General features: G+C 42.5%; 1 protein-coding gene across 22 annotated transcripts in view; it reads right to left on the bottom strand.

Moving 5' to 3' along the window:
• Nucleotides 1-21803, bottom strand: part of LOC139746769 (heterogeneous nuclear ribonucleoprotein R-like) — a 559781-nt gene that overhangs the window by 100212 nt on the left and 437766 nt on the right. For all 22 annotated transcript variants that reach the window (XM_071658282.1, XM_071658287.1, XM_071658290.1 and 19 more), the window contains one exon: nucleotides 8981-9123. In XM_071658282.1, the coding sequence (XP_071514383.1) occupies nucleotides 8981-9123 (143 nt within the window). The remainder of the gene's footprint in view (nucleotides 1-8980; nucleotides 9124-21803) is intronic.

The raw sequence follows: 21803 nt of genomic DNA, 5'->3' as shown, positions 1-21803 counted from the left end.
CAACTGACTCACTTCCCAAGCTCTCTCATCCACAACAGACTTCATACTTGCCCCTCTTTCCAAAACTCTTGCATTTACCTCCCTAACAACTCCATCCATAAACAAATTAAACAACCATGGAGACATCACACACCCCTGCCGCAAACCAACATTCACTGAGAACCAGTCACTTTCCTCTCTTCCTACACGTATACATGCCTTACATCCTCGATAAAAACTTTTCACTGCTTCTAACAACTTGCCTCCCACACCATATATTCTTAATACCTTCCACAGAGCATCTCTATCAACTCCATCATATGACTTCTGCAGATCCATAAATGCTACATACAAATCCATTTGCTTTTCTAAGTATTTCTCACATACATTCTTCAAAGCAAACACCTGATCCACACATCCTCTACCACTTCTGAAACAACAATACTCTTCCATAATCTGATGCTCTGTACATGCCTTCACCCTCTCATGAATACCCTCTCATATAATTTCCCAGGAATACTCAACAAACTTATACCTCTGTAATTTGAGAACTCACTTATCACCTTTACCTTTGTACAATGGCAGCATGCAAACATTCAGCCAATCCTCAGGCACCTCACCATGAGTCTCTTTTTTTTTTTTTTTTTTTTTTGTCTCCCGCGTTTGCAAGGTAGCGCAAGGAAATAGACGAAAGAAATGGCCCAACCCACCCCCCCTACACATGTATATACATACGTCCACACACGCAAATATACATACCTACACAGCTTTCCATGGTTTACCCCAGACGCTTCACATGCCCTGATTCAATCCACTGACAGCACGTCAACCCCGGTATACCACATCGATCCAATTCACTCTATTCCTTGCCCGCCTCTCATCCTCCTGCATGTTCAGGCCCTGATCACACAAAATCTTTTTCACTCCATCTTTCCACCTAAAATTTGGTCTCCCACTTCTCCTCGTTCCCTCCACCTCCAACACATATATCCTCTTGGTCAATCTTTCCTCACTCATTCTCTCCATGTGACCAAACCATTTCAAAACACCCTCTTCTGCTCTCTCAACCACACACTTTTTATTTCCACACATCTTTCTTACCCTTACGTAACTTACTCGATCAAACCACCTCACACCACACATTGTCCTCAAACATCTCATTTCCAGCACATCCATCCTCCTGCGCACAACTCTATCCATAGCCCATGCCTCCAACCATACAACATTGTTGGAACCACTATTCCTTCAAACATACCCATTTTTGCTTTCCGAGATAATGTTCTCGACTTCCACACATTCTTCAACGCTCCCAGGATTTTCGCCTCCTCCCCCATCCTATGATTCACTTCTGCTTCCATGGTTCCATCCGCTGCCAGATCCACTCCCAGATATCTAAAACACTTTACTTCCTCCAGTTTTTCTCCATTTAAACTTACCTCCCAAATGACTTGACCCTCAACCCTACTGTACCTAATTACCTTGCTCTTCTTCACATTTACTCTTAAATTTCTTCTTTCACACACTTTACCAAACTCAGTCACCAGCTTCTGCAGTTTCTCACATGAATCAGCCACCAGCGCTGTATCATCAGCGAACAACAACTGACTCACTTCCCAAGCTCTCTCATCCCCAACAGACTTCATACTTGCCCCTCTTTCCAAAACTCTTGCATTTACCTCCCTAACAACCCCATCCATAAACAAATTAAACAACCATGGAGACATCACACACCCCTGCCGCAAACCTACATTCACTGAGAACCAATCACTTTCCTCTCTTCCTACACGTATACATGCCTTACATCCTCGATAAAAACTTTTCACTGCTTCTAACAACTTGCCTCCCACACCATATATTCTTAATACCTTCCACAGAGCATCTCTATCAACTCTATCATATGCCTTCTCCAGATCCATAAATGCTACATACAAATCCATTTGCTTTTCTAAGTATTTCTCACATACATCCTTCAAAGCAAACACCTGATCCACACATCCTCTACCACTTCTGAAACCACACTGCTCTTCCCCATGAGTCATACACACATTAAATAACCTTACCAACCAGTCAACAATACAGTCATCCCCTTTTAAAATAAATTACACTGCAATACCATCTAAACCAGCTGCCTTGCCGGCTTTTTATTCTCCCTAAAATTCAATGATACTCTCTCACTCTAACTCTCATTTGCCCTCTTTTCAACTCTTGCACCTTTCTCTTGACCTGCTGCCACTTTCTTTTATACATCTCCCAGTCATCTGTACTATTTCCCTGCAAGTATCACCCATACACCTTTCTCTCTTCTCTTTCACTAACAACCTTACTTCTACATCCCATCACTCACTACCCTTTCTTATCTGCCCATTTCCCACCTTTCTCATGTCACATGCATCTTTTGTGCAAGCCATTATTGCTTCCATAAATACATCCCATTCCTCACCCACTCTTCTCACGTCATTTGCTCTCACCTTTTGCCATTCTACACTCAATCTCTCCTGGTACTTCCTCACACAAATGTCTTTTCCAGGATCACTTACTGTCACAACTCTCTTCAACCAAACATTCTCTCTTCTTTTCCGGAAACCTCTACAAATCTCCACCTTCACCTCCACCTCTGGTTTACCACATCGTTCCAATCTCTGTATTCCTTGCATGCCTTTCACCCTCCTGCATGTTCATGCCCCGATCACTAAAAATCTTTTTCACTCCACCCTTCCACCTCCAGTTTGGTCTCCCGCTTCTCCTTGTTCCCTCCACCTCTGACACATATATCCTCTTTGTCAATCTTTCCTCACTCATTCTCTCCATGTGTCCAAACCATTTCAACACATCATCTTCTGCTCTCTCAACCACACTCTTTTTATTATTTTACAAACTTATTCACAATTTCCTGTATTTGTGAGGTAGCATCAAGAGTAGATGACTCAGCCTCATAAGGAAAAATCCTCACTTGGCCCATATCTCTGTTCTTTCTTTAGGAAAAGTAGAACAGGAGGGGAGAATTTCCAGCACCCTACTCCCACGTACACATACATATATATATCTTTTCTTTCTTTCATACTATTCGCTATTTCCTGCGATAGCGAGGTAGCGTTAAGAGTAGAGGACTGGGCCTTTGAGGGAATATCCTCACCTGGCCCCCTTTTCTGTTCCTTCTTTTGGAAAATGAAAAAAAAAAACGAGAGGGGAGGATTTCCAGCCACCCACTCCCTTCCCTCTTAGTCGCCTTCTACAAAACGCAGGGAATACGTGGGAAGTATTCTTTCTCCCCTATCCCCAGGGATACATATATATACATCAACATCTATACATACATATGTATATAGACATATAAATATTCATACTTGCTTGCCTTCATCCATTCTTGGCACCACCATACCCCACAGGAAACAGCATCGCTACCCCCTGCATCAGTGAAGTAGCGCTAGGAAAACAGGCAAAAAAGGCCACATTCGCTCACACTCAGTGTCTAACTGTCATGTGTAATGCACTGAAACCACAGCTCCCTATCTACGTCCAGGCCCCACAGACCTTTCCATGGTTTATCCCAGACGTTTCGCATGCCCTGGGACAGTCCACTGACAGCATGTTGTCTCAAGTATACCACATCACTCCAATTCACTCATTCCTTGCATGCCTCTCATTCTCCTGCATGTTCAGGCCTTGATCACTTAAAACCATTTTCAATCCATCCTTCCACCTCCAATTTGGTCTTCCTCCTCCTCCTACTTGTTCCCTCCATCTCTGACACATATATCTTCTTTGTCAACCTTTCCTCACTCATCCTCTTTATGTGACCAAACCATTTTAACACACTCTTTACTGCTCTCTCAAATACACTCTTTTTATTACCACACATCTCTCTCACCCTTTCATTACTTACTCGATCAAGCTACCTCACACCACACATTGTCCTCAAACTTTCACTTCCAACACCCACCCTCCTCCACACAACCCTATAGCCATTGCCTTGCAACTATATAATACTATTGGAACATCTGTCCTTCAAATATACCCATTTTTCTCTCCAAGATAATGTTTTCTCTTTCCACACATTCTTCATCGCTCCCAGAACCTTCGCCCCATACCCCACCCGAAGACTCCTTCCACTTCTTTGGTTCCAACTGCTGCTAAGTCCACACCCAGATATCTAAAACACTTCAGTTACTCCAAATTTTCTCCTTCAAGCCCACGTCCCAACTAACTTATCCCTCAACCAGCTAAACCTTATAAGCTTGCTATTATTCACATTTACTCTTAACTTTCTCCTCTCTCACACTTTTCCAAACTCAGTCACCAACTTATACAGTTTCTCACTTGAATCAGCAACAAGTGCTGTATCATTGGCAAACAACAACTGACTCACTTCCCAGTCCCTTGTATCCAAACAGACTGTATAGTCCTCCCTCTCTCCAAAACTCTTGCATTTTCCTCCCTAACCATCCCATCCATAAACAAATCAAACAACCATGGGGGCATCAAACACCCCTGCCACAGACCGACCTTCACAGGGAACTAATTACTCTCCTCTCTTCCTACTCGTACACATGCCTTACACCCTTGATAAAAACTCTTCACTGCTTCTAGCAGCTTACCTCTCACACTATATGCTCTTAAGACCTTCCACAAAACATCTCTTTCAACCCTATCATATACCTTCTCCAGGTGTATAAATGCCACATACAAATCCATCTGTTTTTTAAGTATTTCTTATATACATTCTTCTACACAAACACCTGATCCACACATCCTCTACCACATCTGAAACCACACTGCTCCTCCCCAATCTGATGCTCTGTACATACCTTCACCCCCTTCAAACAATACCCTCCCATACAATTTTCCAGGAATATTCAACAAACTTATGCCTTTGTAATTCAAACACACACCTTTATCCAATAATATCATATGGTAGCTAGGTATGGGATTGAGATAGGAATGTACATAGGGGTGGAGGGAACAGGTGTCAGGGGTGGAGGGAACAAGGAGAAGCAAGAAACCAAACTGGAAGTGGAAGGATGGAGTTAAAAAGATTTTAAGTGATCTGGTCCTAAACATGCAGGAGGGTGAGAGGCTTGTAAGGAACAGAGCAAGTCGGAACAATGTGGTATAATGGGGTCAAGATGCTGTAAATGAACTAAACCAAGGTATGCGAAACGCCTGCGGTAAACCACGGAGAGGTCTGTGGTGCCTGGATGTGGATAGGGAGCTGTGGTTTTGGTGCATTACACATGACAGCTAGAGACTGAGTGTGAATGAATGTGGCCATTTTTTGTCTGTTTTCCTAGCACTACCTCGCTGACGCAGGAGGTGGCAATGCTATTTCCTGGGGGGTTAAGTGGGGCCGGGAATGGATGAAGGCAAGCAAGTATGAATATGTACATGAATATATATGTATGCATATGTTTATATTTCTATTTCGCCCTGTTGCTGTCTCCCGCGTTAGCAAGGTAGCGCAAGGAAACAGACGAAAGAATGGCCCAACCTACCCACATACACATGTATATACATACACGTCCACACATGCAAATATACATCCTATACATCTCAACGTATACATATATATACACACACAGACATATACATATATACACATGTACTTAATTCATACTGTCTGCCTTTATTCATTCCCATCGCCACCTCGCCACACATGAAATAACAACTCCCTCCCCCCTCATGTGTGCGAGGTAGCGCTAGGAAAAGACAAGAAAGGCCACATTCATTCACACTCAGTCTCTAGCTGTCATGTAATAATGCACTGAAACCACAGCTCCCTTCCCACACCCAGGCCCCACAAAACTTTCCATGGTTTTCCTCAGATGCTTCACATGCCCTGGTTCAATCCATTGAAAGCATGTCGAACCCGGAATACCACATCGTTCCAATTCACTCTATTCCTTGTACGTCTTTCACCCTCCTGCATGTTCAGGCCCCGATCACTCAGAATCTTTTTCACTCCATCTTTCCACCTCCAATTTGGTCTCCCACTTCTCCTCGTTCCCTCCACCTCTGATACGTATATCCTCTTGGTCAATCTTTCCTCACTCATTCTCTCCATGTGACCAAACCATTTCAAAACACCCTCTTCTGCTCTCTCAACCACACTCTTTCTATTACCACACCTCTCTCTTACCCTATTATTACTTACTCGATCAAGCCACCTCACACCACATAACTGTCCTCAAACATCTCATTTCCAACACATCCATCCTCCTGCGCACAACTCTATCCATAGCCCACACCTCGCAACCATATAACATTGTTGGAACTACTATTCCTTCAAACATACCCATTTTTGCTTTCCGAAATAATGTTCTTGACTTCCCCCCTCCCCCACCCTATGATTCACTTCCGCTTCCATGGTTCCATCCGCTGCCAAATCCACTCCCAGATATCTAAAACACTTCACTTCCTCCAGTTTTTCTCCATTTAAACTTACCTCCCAACTGACTTGACCCTCAACCCTACTGTACCTAATAACCTTGCTCTTATACTGTACCTAATAACCTTGCTCTTATTCACATTTACTCTCAGCTTTCTTCTTTCACACACTTTACCAAACTCAGTCACCAGCTTCTGCAGTTTCTCACATGAATCAGCCACCAGCGCTGTATCATCAGCGAACAACAACTGACTCACTTCCCAAGCTCTCTCATCCCCAACAGACTTCATACTTGCCCCTCTTTCCAAAACTCTTGCATTTACCTCCCTAACAACCCCATCCATAAACAAATTAAACAACCATGGAGACATCACACACCCCTGCCGCAAACCTACACACATGTATATGTTGAAATATATATGTATGTGTATATTTTTATTTATTTATCATACTTTGTCACTGTCTCCCGCGTTAGCGAGGTAGCACAAGGAAACAGGCGAAAGAATGGCCCAACCCACCTACATATACATGCATACACATACACACCTACACATGCACATATACAAACCTATACATTTCAACATATACATACATATACATACAAAGATATATATATATATACACATGTACATATTCATACTTGCTGCCTTCATCCATTCCCATCGCCACCCAGCCACACATGAAATGGCAACCCCCTCCCCTGTGTGCATGTGAGGTAGCACCAGAAAAGACAACAAAGGCCACATTGTCACATTCAGTCTCTAGCTGTCATGTGTAATGCACCGAAACCACAGCTACCTTTCCACATACAGGCCCCACAAAACTTTCCATGTTTTATTCAAGATGCTTCACATGCCCTGGTTCAATCCACTGACAGCACGTCGAGCCTGGTATGCCACATTGTTCCAATTCACTCTATTCCTTGCATGCCTTTCACCCTCCTGTATATTCAGGCCCTGATTGCTCGAAATTTTTTTCACTCCATCTTTCCACATCCAATTTGGTCTCCCACTTCTCCTCATTCCTTCTACCTCTGACTCATATATCCTCTTTGTCAATCTTTCTTCACTCATTCTCTTCTCCTCGTTCCCTCTACCTCTGGCTCATATATCCTCTTTGTCAATCTTTCCTCACTCATTCTCTCCATGTGATCAAACAGTTTCAAAACACCCTCTTCTGCTCACTCAACCACACTCTTTTTATTACCACACATCTCTCTTACCCTTTCAGTGCTTACTCGATCAACCACCTCACACCAAATACTGTCCTCAAACATCTCATTTCCAACACATCTACCCTCCTCCTCACAATCCTATATATAGCCCATGACTCGCAACAATATAACATTGCTGGAACCACTATTCCTTCAAACAAACCCATTATTGCTCTCCGAGAAACATTCACCTTCCACACATTCTTCAACGCTCCCAGAACCTTCGCCCCCTCCCCCACCCTGTGACTCACTTCCATTTCCATGGTTCCATCCGCTGCCAAATCCACTCCCACATATCTATAACACTTCACTTCCTCCAGTTTTTCTCCACTCAAACTTACCTCCCAATTTACTTGCCCCTCAACTCTACTGAACCTAATAACCTTGCTCTTATCACATTTACTCTCAGCTTTCTTTTCTCACACACTTTACCAAACTCAGTCACCAACTTCTTCAGTTTCTCACCCGAAACAGCCACCAGTGCTGTATCATCAGCAATCAACAACTGACTCACTTCCTAAGCCCTCTCATCCATAACAGATTGCATACTTGCCCCCTCTCCAAAACTCTTGCTTTCACCTCCCTAACCACCCTATCCATAAACAAATTAACCAAATATATATGCTCTTTTGCAAATATTCACACTGTTTTATGCATGCTAAGGTCAGTGATATCTGACACACATAAATATGCTAAATTCTTATAACTGAAACACATTCATACAATAGGATGGATTAGTTAATATTCACTCATATCTACATGCCACCGACAGAGTTCCATTTACTACTACATCAGCTTGGTGTTTGCTAAGAACTCTCTGATTTACATGTCTGGTTTACCCCATGATCTTTTGTACCACTTTTATCGAGCAGAAAGCAGTAATTTAATTTTCAAAATGTCTTTGTAAAGGACAGCATCCACTCTTTTTCCTTGCATTATCAATTCACATAAGGATAGAGTTGGAAGGGACGAGACAGGATAGTCGGAAAAAAATGATAACATTTATCAACCCTTTCCAAGAAAACTTTTATGAGTGGTCAAGACGATACCCATTGATAAATCACAAGAACAAAGTGATCAACGCATCGGTGAACTGCAATTTTTCTCAAGTTGAAAGCAAGTCCCATATTTTACCGTGATACTTTAATGCATAGGTCTACATGATAATATAATCAATATCATTCACAGCACTAAAAATAAATTATGGCCGCTTCTTTCTAAGATTCTATAATACAACATTTTGTGAAAGAACAATTAAATTTCTCTTTCAGAAAGACACTAATAAAATGTATCAGAGTGCATCTTGGTACTATGATAGGCATCATCATACTGAAAATACAGGCATAAAGGCAGCTCTTGTCAACATGCAGATTACAAGTAACAGTCATTACAAATCTTGTACTTACCCTCTCTGTGCGAGCATCTGCATTAGTCGCTTCTCTCTATTTCGAAGAACTTCTTCCTTCTTCTTTTTGTCAGATGGAGGTTTAGCTAAAGAAATCTCCATATTGGCACCACCTAGTTCTTTCCCTTGCAATGCTTCCATTGCCTGAAAAACAAAACAGTTACATTAAAAAAAAAAATTACTGACTGGGACAAGAGCAATACATTGCCACTTTGCTCTACCTACATGAAAATAGTTAAAAATATATGTCAAAGGAAGAACCACAGACTCTATACTAGTAATGTTAAAAAAGTAAACCCTAGCACCAAGCATGCTGATGAATAAGACGAAGAGGAGTTTTAAACATCAAATGGGAAAAAGGTTACATCCTTGGGGACTAGGGAGAAGGAATATTGCTCGCATACATTCTGCATTTCATTGAAGGCAAACAAGATTGGCAAAGACAGGGAGCAAGAAACTGCTCCCCTCCTTATCACTTTCCAAAAGAAGAAACAGAAAGGAGCCAAGCAAGGATTTTTCCTCTATAGCTTATTCACCAATTCTGGTAACCACTTTACTCATAAAGGCAATGGCAAAAACACATGAAAGAAAAAATCGATAAGCATTTGTAACCACTGATTAGAAAATCAAATAATAAGCAACTGTAACCTCTGATCAGAAATTTAGTTCTAAAGCATGAAACAGAGTGACTGGTAGTAATGGGAGAATACTCTAATGCTAATCAATATAAAACAGTATTTGAAATTTGAAATTACATGACTGTACATTACAGAGATTAAGAACTGCACTGGGAAAGTGGTAGTGGATGAGGTGATGGTAAAGGTAGTAGCAAAGGGGATATCTGAGTTGATGGCAGTCTAGCTGGAGTGGTAAAGGTGGTGTGCTGCTATAAATGAGTGGATGACTACAGTGGTAGTAGCAGTTGAAAACTGGGGTAGTGAGGATGGTGGAAGAGATGATGGCAGAGGCATTGGCACAGATAATTGAAGTGATCATGGTAATGGTGGTATCATATAAGATGGTACAGGTAGCTGAAAATGTAGGTGTGGCAAAAGGAAAGTTAGAGGTAACTGCAGGGTGATGGCAAGAGCAGGGGTGTGGCTCAAGAGGAGATAACAGGGGTAGTGGCATTGCACAGGTAGTTGTAATGATGGCACTACCTGGGATGGCATAGAGGATAGTAATGTTGGAGGTTAGGAATACCAAAAGTGGCAGCACAGCTGGTTGTAAACATGGTAACAAATGATGTGGGGGTGGAAATAAATGGTAGGAGCTGGTGGCAAGGGTAGTACTATAGGTGGTAGAGGAGATGGAAGTTAACAGAAGAGGTGGTGGTAATAATGGTGGCAAAGGGGTGCAAAAGGTTATGGGTATGGTAAAAAGAAGAGTACTGTCAAAAGTGAAAACAAGGGGTGTTGAAATGGTTTGGATGTATGGTAATAAGAAGTTTGGTAAAGAGGTGAAGAGGGTGTGATGAAATGGTTAGGACATATGGGGAGAAAGAATGGGTTAAAAAGTATCCGGATGCGTGTGTCAGAAGTGGAGACCTCAAGGAGATGGGGGATTGACTGATTTTGACTGATTTAGAGATGCAAAAATAGGATGGATGAGATTTTGAGCAATCAGGGCCAGAACATGCTGGAATGTGAAAGATATGCACAGGAGGGGCTGAATGAGTGATACGCTAAACAAATGGGATGACAAGATATTAGTGGGTAGAAATGGAGTATGAAGCAGCCAAAGGAAACGATGGTAAGGTCTGTGGGGGACTGGTTATGTACAGTCTGTGCTTCCTGAACATTACTTATGAGTGGATGAAGCCTTTTCTTTTCTGTTTCTGGCACCAATGCATGACAGAACCTTTGACCCCGACCCCATCTTGTGACACTTCTGCTTCTATGGTTCCACTTCCTGTTAAGTCCACTCTCAGATACTTAAAACACTTCACTTCCTCCAATTCATCTCCATTCAAACATACATACCAACCAACTTGTCCCTCAACCCTACTAAACCTAATAACCTTGCTCTTATTCACATTTACTCTCAACTTTATCCTCTCACACACTTTTCCAAACTCAGTCACCAGCTTCTGCAGTTTCTCACCTGAATCAGCCACCAGCGCTGTACCATCAGCGAACAACAACTGACTCACATCCCAAGCCCTTTCATCCACAACAGACTGCATACTTACCCCTCTCCAAAACTCTTGCATTCACCTCCTTAACAACACCATTCATAAACAAATCAAACAACCATGGACACATCAGGCACACTCTCTTCCTACTCGTACACATGCCTTACAGCCTCAATAAAAACTTTTCACTACTTCTACCAGCTTACAACCCACATCATATACTCTTAATACCTTCAACGAAGCATCGCTATCAACTCACTCATATGCCTTCTCTAGATCCATAATTGCTACATACAAATCCATTTGCTTTTCTAAGTACTTCCCACATACATTCTTCAAAGCAAACACCTGATCCACACATCCTCTACCACTTCTGAAACAACACTGTTCTTACCCAATCTGATGCTCTGTACATGACTTCACCCTCTCAATCAAAACCCTCCCATATAATTTCCCAGGAATACTCAACAAAGTTATACCTCTGTAATTTGAGCACTCACTTTTATCCCCTTTACCTTTGTACAATGGCAGTATGCAAGTGGTGGAAGTATGTGATAGAGTGCAAAAAAGTCAACTCTAGATTGATATGGGTAAAACTGAAAATGGATGGAGAGAGATAGGTGATTATTGGTGCATATGCCCCTGGGCATGAGAAGAAAGACCAGGAGAAGCAAGTGTTTTGTGAGAAGCTGAATCGGTGTGTTAGTAGTTTTGATGCATGAGACTGGGTTATAGTGATGGGTGATTTGAATGCAAAGGTGAGTAATGTGCCAGTTGAGGGAATAATTGTAAATGGAAATGGTGAAGAGCATCTAGATTTATGTGCTGAAAAAGGACTGATGACTGGGAATACCTGGTTTAAAAAGAGAGATATACATAAGTATACGGATGTAAGTAGAAGAGATGGCCATAGAGCGTTATTGGATTACGTGAGAAGTGTGAGAGGTGGGCAGATTAGAAAGGGTAGTGAGTGGTGGGATAAAGAATTAAGATTGTTAGTGAAAGAGAAGTGAGAGGCATTTGGATGATTTTTGCAGGGAAATAATGCAAATGAGTGGGAGATGTATAAAAGAAAGAGGCAGGAGTTCAAGAGAAAGGTGCAAGAGGTGAAAAAGAGGGGAAATGAGAGTTGGGGTGAGAGAGTTTCATTGAATTTTAGGGAGAATAAAAAGATGTTTTGGAAGGAGGTAAATAAAGTGCGTAAGACAAGGGAATCAATGGGGACTTCAGTGAAGGGGGATAATGGGGTGGTGATAACAAGTAGTGGTGATGTGAAGAGATGGAGTGAGTAATTTGAAGGTTTGTTGAATGTGTTTGACGATAGAGTGGCAGATATAGGGTGTTTTGGTCGAGGTGGTGTGCAAAGTGAGAGGGTTAGGGAAAATGATTTGGTAAACAGAGAAGAGGTAGCAAAAGCTTTGCAGAAGATGAAAGCTGGCAAGGCAGCAGGTTTGGATGGAATTGCAGTGGAATTTATTAAAAAAGGGGGCAACTGTAATGTTGACTGGTTGGTAAGGTTATTCAATGTATGTATGACTCATGGTGAGGTGCCTGAGGATTGGCGGAATGCTTGCATAGTGCCATTGTACAAAGGCAAAGGGGATAAAAGTGAGTGCTCAAATTACAGAGGTATAACTTTGTTGAGTATTCCTGGGAAATTATAGGGGAGTGTATTGATTGAGAGGGCGAATGCAAGTACAGAGCATAAGATTGGGGAAGAGCAGTATGGTTTCAAAAGTGAAAGAGGATGTGTGGATCAGGTGTTTGCCTTGAAGAAAGTATGTGACAAATACTTACAAAAGCAAATGTATTTGTATGTAGCTTTTATGGATCTGGAGAAGGTATATGATAGAGATGCTCTGTGGAAGGTATTGAGAATATATGGTATGGGAGGCAAGTTGTTAGAAGCAGTGAAAAGTTTTTATCGAGGGTGTAAGGCATGTGTACATGTAGAAAGAGAGGAAAGCGATTGGTTCTCAGTGAATTTTAGTTTGCGGCAGGGGTGTGTGATGTCTCCATGGTTGTTTAATTTGTTTATGGATGGGGATGTTAGGGAGGTGAATGCAAGAGTTTTGGAAAGAGGGGCAAGTATGCAGTCTGTTGTGGATGCACCGAAACCACAGCTCCCTTTCCACATCCAGACCCCACAAAACTTTCCATGGTTTACCCCAGACACTTCATATGTCTTAGTTCAACCCACTAACAGCACCTCGACCCCAGTATACCATATCCTTCCAATTCACTCTATTCCTTGCACACCTTTCACCCTCCTGCATGTTCAGGTCCCGATCACTCAAAACCTTTTTCACTTCATCTTTCCACCTCCAATTTGGTCTCCCACTTCTTGTTCCCTCCACCTCTGACGCATATATTCTCTTGGTCAATCTTTCCTCACTCATTCTCTCCATGTGACCAAACCATTTCAAAACACCCTCTTCTGCTCTCTCAACCACCTCTTTTTATTACCACACATCTATCTTACCCTTTCATTATTTGCTCGATCAAACCACCTCACAACACATATTGTCCTCAAACATCTCATTTCCAGCACATCCACCCTCCTCCGCACAATTCTATCTATAGCCCACACCTTATAACTATATAACTTTATTGGAACCATTATTCCTTCAAGCATACCCATTTTTGCTTTCCAAGATAACATTCACGTCCTCCACACATTTTACAACGCTCCCAGAAATATTGCCCACTCCTTCACCCTATGATTCACTTACGCATCCAAGGTTCCATCCGCTGCCAAAACCACTCCCAGATATCTAAAACACTTCACTTCCTCCAGTTTTTCTCTATTCAAACTTACCTCCCAATTGAATTGTCCCTCAACCCTATTGTACCTAATAACCTTGTTCTTATTCTCATTTACTCTCAGCTTTCTTCTTTCACACACTTTACCACACTTTACCAAACTCAGTTACCAGCTTCTGCAGTTTCTCATGAATCAGCCACCAGCACTGTATCATCAGTGAACAACAACTGACTCACTCCCCAAGCTCTCTCATCCACAACAGACTACAAACTTGCCCCTCTTTCCAAAACTCTTGCATCCACCTCCCTAACAACCCCATCCATAAACAAGTTAAACAACCATAGAGACATTACACACCCCTACTGCAAACCTACATTCACTGAGAACCAATCACTTTCCTCTCTTCCTACACGTACATATGCCTTACATCCTCGATAAAAACTTTTCACTGCTTCTCACAACTTGCCTCCCACACCATATATTCTTAATACCTTCCACAGAGCATCTCTATCAATTCTATCATATGCCTTCTCCAGATCAATAAATGCTACATACAAATCCATTTGTTTTTCTAAGTATTTCTCACATACATTCTTCAAAGCAAACACCTGATCCACACATCCTCTACCACTAATGAAACCACACTGATCTTCCCCAATCTGATGCTCTGTACATGCCTTCACCCTCTCAATCAATACCCTCCCATATAATTTCCCAGGAATACTCAACAAACTTATACCTCTGTAATTTGAGCACTCACTTTTATCCCCTTTGCCTTTGTACAATGGCACTATGCAAGCATTCTGCCAATTCTCAGGCACTTCACCATGAGTCATACATACATAAAATAACCTTACCAACCAGTCAAGAACACAAGTCACACCCTTTTTTAATAAATTCCACTGCAATACCATCCAAACCTGCTGCCTTGCTGGGTTTTATCTTTCGCAAAGCTTTTACTCCCTCTTCTCTGTTTACGAAATAATTTTCCCTAACCCTCTCACTTTGCACACCACCTCGACCAAAACACCCTATACCTGCTACTCTATCATCAAACACATTCAACAAACCTTCAAAATACTCACTCCATCTCCTTCTCACATCACCACTACTTGTTATCACCTACCCATTAGCCCCCTTCACTGATATTCCCATTTGTTCCCTTGTCTTACGCACTTTATTTACCTCCTTCCAAAACAATCTTTTTATTCTCCCTAAAATTCAATGATACTCTCTCACCCTAACTCTCATCTGCCCTCTTTTTCACCTCTTGTACCTTTCTCTTGACCTCCTGCCTCTTTCTTTTATACATCTCCTACTCATTTGCATTATTTCCCTGCAAAAATCGTCCAACGCCTCTTTCTTCACTTTCACTAATAATCTTACTTCTTCATCCCACCACTCACTATCCTTTCTAATCTGCCTACCTTCCACGCTTCTCATGCCACAAGCATCCCTTGCGCAAGCCATCACCGCTTCCCTAAATACATCCCATTCCTCCCCCACTCCCCTTACCTCCTTTGTTCTCACCTTTTTCAATTCTGTACTCAGTCTCTCCTGATACTTCCTCACACAAGTCTCCTTCCCAAGCTCACTTACACTCACCACTCTCTTCACCCAAACATTTTCTCTTCTTCTTTTCTGAAAACCTCTACAAATCCTCACCTCACCTCCACAAGTTAATGATCAGACATCCCTCCAGTTGCACCTCTCAGTACATTAACATCCAAAAGTCTCTCTTTGGTGCGCCTATCAATTAACACGTAATCCAATAAAGCTCTCTGTCCGTCTCTCCTACTTACAAACGTATACTTATGTATATTTCGCTTTTTAAACCAGGTATTCCCAATCACCAGTCCTTTTTCAGTGCACAAATCTACAAGCTCTTCACCATTTCCATTTACAACACTGAACACCCCATGTGCACCAATTATTCCCTCACCTGCCACATTACTCACCTTTGCATTCAAATCACCCAATACTATAACCCAGTCTTGTGCATCAAATCTACTAACACCCTCACTCAGCTGCTCCCAAAACACTTGCCTCTCATGATCTTTCTTCTCATGCCCAGGTGCATATGCACCAATAATCACCCATCTCTCTCCATCAACTTTCAGTTTTACCCATATCAATCTAGAGTTTACTTTCTTACACTCTATCACATACTCCCACCACTCCTGTTTCAGGAGTAGTGCTACTCCTTCCCTTGCTCTTGTCCTCTCACCACCCCCTGACTTTACTCCCAAAACATTCCCAAACCACTCTTCCCCTTTACCCTTGAGCTTTGTTTCACTCAGAGCCAAAACATCCAGGTTCCTTTCCTCAAACATACTACCTATCTCTCCTTCTTTCTCATCTTGGTTACATCAACACACATTTAGACACTCCAATCTGAGCCTTCAAGGTGGATGAGCACTCCCCGCGTGACTCCTTCTCCTGTTTCCCCTTTTAGAAAGTCAAAATACAAGGAAGGGAGGGTTTCTAGCCCCCGCTCCCGTCCCCTTTAGTCGCCTTCAATGAGGAATGGGATGTACCTAGGGAAGCAGTGATGACTTGTGCAAAAGATGCTCGTGGCATAAGAAGCAAGGGAGGTGGGCTGATTAGAAAGGGTAGTGAGTGGTGAGATGAAGAAATAAGATTACAAGTGAAAGAGAAGAGAGAGGCATTTGGACGAGTTTTGCAAGGAAATAATGCAAATGGCTGGGAGATGTATAAACAAAAAAGGCAAGAGGTCAAGAGAAAGGTGCAAGAGTTGAAAAAGAGGGCAAATGAGAGTTGGAGTCAAAGAGTATCATTAAATTATAGGGAGAATAAAAAGATATTTTGGAAGGAGGTAAATAAAGTGCATAAGACGAGAACAAATGGGAATATCGGTGAAGGGGGCTAATGAGGAGGTGATAACAAAAAGTGGTGATGTGAGAAGGAGTGAGTATTTTGAAGGTTTGTTGAATGTGTCTGATGATAAGAGTGGCAGATATAGGGTGTTTTGGTCGAGGTGGTGTGCAAAGTGAGAGGGTTAGGGAGAATGATTTGGTAAACAGAGAAGAGGTAGTAAAAGCTTTGCGGAAGATGAAAGCCACCAAGGCAGCGGGGTTGGATGGTATTGCAGTGGAATTTATTAAAAAAGGGGGTGACTCTGTTGTTGACTGGTTGGTAAGGATATCTAATATATGTATGACTCAAGGTGAGATGCCTGAGAATTGGCAGAATGCATGCATAGTGCCATTGTACAAAGGCAAAGGGGATAAAGGTGCGTGCTCAAATTTCAGAGATATAAGTTTGTTGAGTATTCCTGGGAAATTATATGAGAGGGTATTGATTGAGAGGGTGAAGGCATGTACAGAGCATCAGATTGGGGAAGAGCAGTGCATTTTCAGAAGTGGAGGAGGATGTGTGGATCAGGTGTTTGCTTTGAAGAATGTATGTGAGAAATACTTAGAAAAGCAATTGGATTTGTATGTAGCATTTATGGATCTGGAGTAGGCATATGATAGAGTTGATGGAGATGCTCTGTGGAAGGTATTAAGAATATATGGTGTGGGAGAAAAGTTGCTAGAAGCAGTGAAAAGTTTTTATCGAGGACGTAAGGCAGGTGTATGCGTAGAAAGATAGGAAAGTGATTGGTTGACAGTGAATGTCGGTTTGCAGCAGGGGTGCGTGATGTCTCCATGGTTGTTTAATTTGTTTATGGATGGGATTATTCAGGAGGTGAATGCAAGAGTTTTGGAGAGAGGGGTAAGTATGCACTCTGTTGTGGATGAGAGAGCTTGGGAATCAGTTATTGTTTGCTGATGATACAGCGCTGGTGGCTGATTCGGGTGAGAAACTGCAAAAACTGGTGACTGAGTTAGGTAAAATGTATGAAAGAGAAAGCTGAGAGTAAATGTGAATAAGAGCAAGGTTATTAGGTAAAGTAGGGTTGAGGGACAAGTCAATTGGGAGTAAGTTTGAATGGAGAAAAACTGGAGGAGGTGAAGTGTTTTAGATATCTGGGAGTGGATTTGGCAGCGGAGGGAACCATGGAAGCTGAAGTGAGTCACAGGGTGGGGGAGGGGCGAAAGTTCTGGGAGCGTTGAAAAATGTGTGGAAGTTGAGAACATTATCGTGGAAAGCAAAAATGGGTATGTTGGAAGGAATAGTGGTTCCAACAATGTTATATAGTTGTGAGGCATGGGATACAGATAGAGTTGTGCGGAGGAGGGAGGGTGTGTTGGAAATGAGATGTATGAGGATGTGGTGTGAGGTGGTTTGATCGAGTAAGTAATGAATGGGTAAGAGAGATGTGTGGTAATAAAAAGAGTGTGGTTGAGAGAGCAGAAGAGGGTGTTTTGAAATGGTCTGGTCACAGGGAGAGAATGAGTGAGGAAAGACTGACAAAGAGAATATACGTTTCAGAGGTGGAGGGAACGAAGAGAAGTGGGAGACCAAATTGGAGGTGGAAAGATGGAGTGAAAAAGATTCTGAGCAATTAGGATCTGAACATGCAGGAGTGTGAAAGGCATGCAAGAAATAGAGTGAACTGGAACAATGTGGTATAGTGGGGTTAACGTGCTCTCAATGGATTGAATAAGGGCATGTGAAGCGTCTGGGATAAATCATGGAAAGTTTTGTGGGGCCTGGATATGGAAAGGAAGCTGTGGTTTCAGTGCATTATACATGACAGGTAGAGACTGAGTGTGAGCGAATGTGGCCTTTGTTGTCTTTTCCTAGCACTACCTTGCGTGCATGCAGGGTCAGGGGTGTTCATTTCATGTCTAGTGGGGTGGCAACAGGAATGAATAAAGGCAGCAAGTATAAATTATGCACATGTGTATATATGCATATGTCTGTGCATGTATATATATGTATGCGCTTAAATGTGCGTGTGTGGATGTGTATGTATATACATATGTATGTGTGTGGGGTGGGGCATTCTTTCTTCTGTTTCCTTGCACTACCTCGCTAACGCAGGAGACAGCATCAAAATATCGAGGATGTAAGGCATGTGTACGAGTAAGAAGAGAGGAAAGCGATTGGTTCTCATTGAATGTCTGTTTGCAGCAGGGGTGCATGATGTCTCCATGGTTGTTTAATTTTTCTATGGATTGGGTTGTTAGAGAGGTAAATGCAAGTTTTGGAGAGAGAGGCAAGTATGCAGTCTGTTGTGGATGAGAGAACTTGGGAAGGGAGTCAGTTGTTGTTCACTGATGATACAGCGCTGGTGGCTAATTCGAGTGAGAAACTGAAGAAGCTGGTGACTGAGTTTGGTAAAGTGTGTGAAAGAAGAAAGTTAAGAGTAAATGTGAATAAGAGCAAGGTTATTATTAGGTACAGTAGGGTTGAGGGTCAAGTCAATTGGGAGGTAAGTTTGACTGGAGAAAAACTGGAGGAAATAAAGTGTTTTAGATATCTGGGAGTGGATATGGCAGCAGATGGAACCATGGAAGTGGAAGTAAATCATAGGGTGAGGGAGTGGGTGAAAATCCTGGGAGTCTTGAAAAAAATGGCTATGTTTGAAGGAATAGTGGCTCCAACAATGTTGTATGGTTGCGAGGCGTGGGCTATGGAGAGAGTTCTGCACAGGAGGGTGGATGTGCTGGAAATGAGATGTTTGAGGACAATATGTGTTAGGTGGTTTGATCGAGTAAGTAATGTAAGGGGTAAGAGAGATGTGTGGAAATAAGAAGAGAGTGGTTGAGAGAGCAGAAGAGGGGGTTTTGAAATGGTTTGGGCACATGGAGAGAATGATTGAGGAAAGATTGACCAAGAGGATATATGTGTCAGAGGTGGAGGGAACGAGAAGTTGGAGACCAAATTGGAGGTGGAAAGATGGAGTGAAAAAGATTTTGAGTGATCAGGGCCTGAACATGCAGGAGGGTGAAAGGCGGGCAAGGAATAGTGTGAATTGGATCGATGTGGTATACCGGGGTCGACGTGCTGTCAATGGATTTAATCAGGGCATGTGAAGCGTCTGGGGTAAACCATAGAAAGTTCTGTGGGGCCTGGATGTGGAAAGGAAGCTATGGTTTCAGGCATTATTGCATGACAGCTGGAGTGTGAGCGAATGGGGCCTTTGTTGTCTTTTCCTGGCGCTGCCTCGTGCACATGAGGGGGGAGGGGGATGTTATTCTGTGTGTGGCGGGGTGGCGATGGGGGGTGAGTAGGGGCAGACAGTGTGAACTGTGTGCATGTGTGTATATGTGTGTGTCTGTGTGTGTATATATGTGTGTACGTTGGGATGTGTGGGTGAGTATGTTTGCATGTGTGGACGTGTGTTTGGGGGTGGGTTGGGCCATTTCTTTCGTCTGTTTCCTTGCGCTACCTCGCAGGCGCGGGAGACAGCGACAAAGCAAAATAAATATAAATATATATATAGGTAGCGCAAGGAAACAGACGAAAGAATGGCCCAACCCACCCACATACACATGCACATACATACACATCCACACACGCAAATATACATAACTATACATCTCAACATATACATATATATACACACACAGACAGTGTGGGCGCAAATGGGGAGGTGATAACAAGTAGCGGTGATGTGAGAAGGAGATGGAATGAGTATTTTGAAGGTTTGTTGAATGTGTCTGATGACAGAGTGGCAGATATAGGGTGTTTTGGTCGAGGTGGTGTGCAAAGTGAGAGGGTTAGGGAAAATGATTTGGTAAACAGAGAAGAGGTAGTAAAAGCTTTGCGGAAGATGAAAGCCGGCAAGGCAGCAGGTTTGGATGGTATTGCAGTGGAATTTATTAAAAAAGGGGGTGACTGTATTGTTGACTGGTTGGTAAGGTTATTTAATGTATGTATGACTCATGGTGAGGTGCCTGAGGATTGGCGGAATGCGTGCATAGTGCCATTGTACAAAGGCAAAGGGGATAAGAGTGAGTGCTCAAATTACAGAGGTATAAGTTTGTTGAGTATTCCTGGTAAATTATATGGGAGGGTATTGATCGAGAGGGTGAAGGCATGTACAGAGCATCAGATTGGGGAAGAGCAGTGCGGTTTCAGAAGTGGTAGAGGATGTGTGGATCAGGTGTTTGCTTTGAAGAATGTATGTGAGAAATACTTAGAAAAGCAAATGGATTTGTATGTAGCATTTATGGATCTGGAGAAGGCATATGATAGAGTTGATAGAGATGCTCTGTGGAAGGTATTAAGAATATATGGTGTGGGAGGCAAGTTGTTAGAAGCAGTGAAAAGTTTTTATCGAGGATGTAAGGCATGTGTACGTGTAAGAAGAGAGGAAAGTGATTGGTTCTCAGTGAATGTAGGTTTGCGGCAGGGGTGTGTGATGTCTCCATGGTTGTTTAATTTGTTTATGGATGGGGTTGTAAGGGAGGTAAATGCAAGAGTCCTGGAAAGAGGGGCAAGTATGAAGTCTGTTGGGGATGAGAGAGCTTGGGAAGTGAGTCAGTTGTTGTTCGCTGATGATACAGCGCTGGTGGCTGATTCATGTGAGAAACTGCAGAAGCTGGTGACTGTGTTTGGTAAAGTGTGTGGAAGAAGAAAGTTGAGAGTAAATGTGAATAAGAGCAAGGTTATTAGGTACAGTAGGGGTGAGGGTCAAGTCAATTGGGAGGTGAGTTTGAATGGAGAAAAACTGGAGGAAGTGAAGTGTTTTAGATATCTGGGAGTGGATCTGTCAGCGGATGGAACCATGGAAGCGGAAGTGGATCATAGGGTGGGGGAGGGGGCGAAAATTTTGGGAGCCTTGAAAAATGTGTGGAAGTCGAGAGCATTATCTCGGAAAGCGAAAATGGGTATGTTTGAGGGAATAGTGGTTCCAACAATGTTGTATGGTTGCGAGGCGTGGGCTATGGATAGAGATGTGCGCAGGAGGATAGATGTGCTGGAAATGAGATGTTTGAGGACAATGTGTGGTGTGAGGTGGTTTGATCGAGTAAGTAACGTAAGGGTAAGAGAGATGTGTGGAAATAA

The sequence above is a fragment of the Panulirus ornatus genome, chromosome 66 (genome assembly GCF_036320965.1).
Source record: "Panulirus ornatus isolate Po-2019 chromosome 66, ASM3632096v1, whole genome shotgun sequence".
Taxonomy (NCBI): domain Eukaryota; kingdom Metazoa; phylum Arthropoda; class Malacostraca; order Decapoda; family Palinuridae; genus Panulirus; species Panulirus ornatus.
This window is presented reverse-complemented; position numbering and strand designations above follow the sequence as displayed.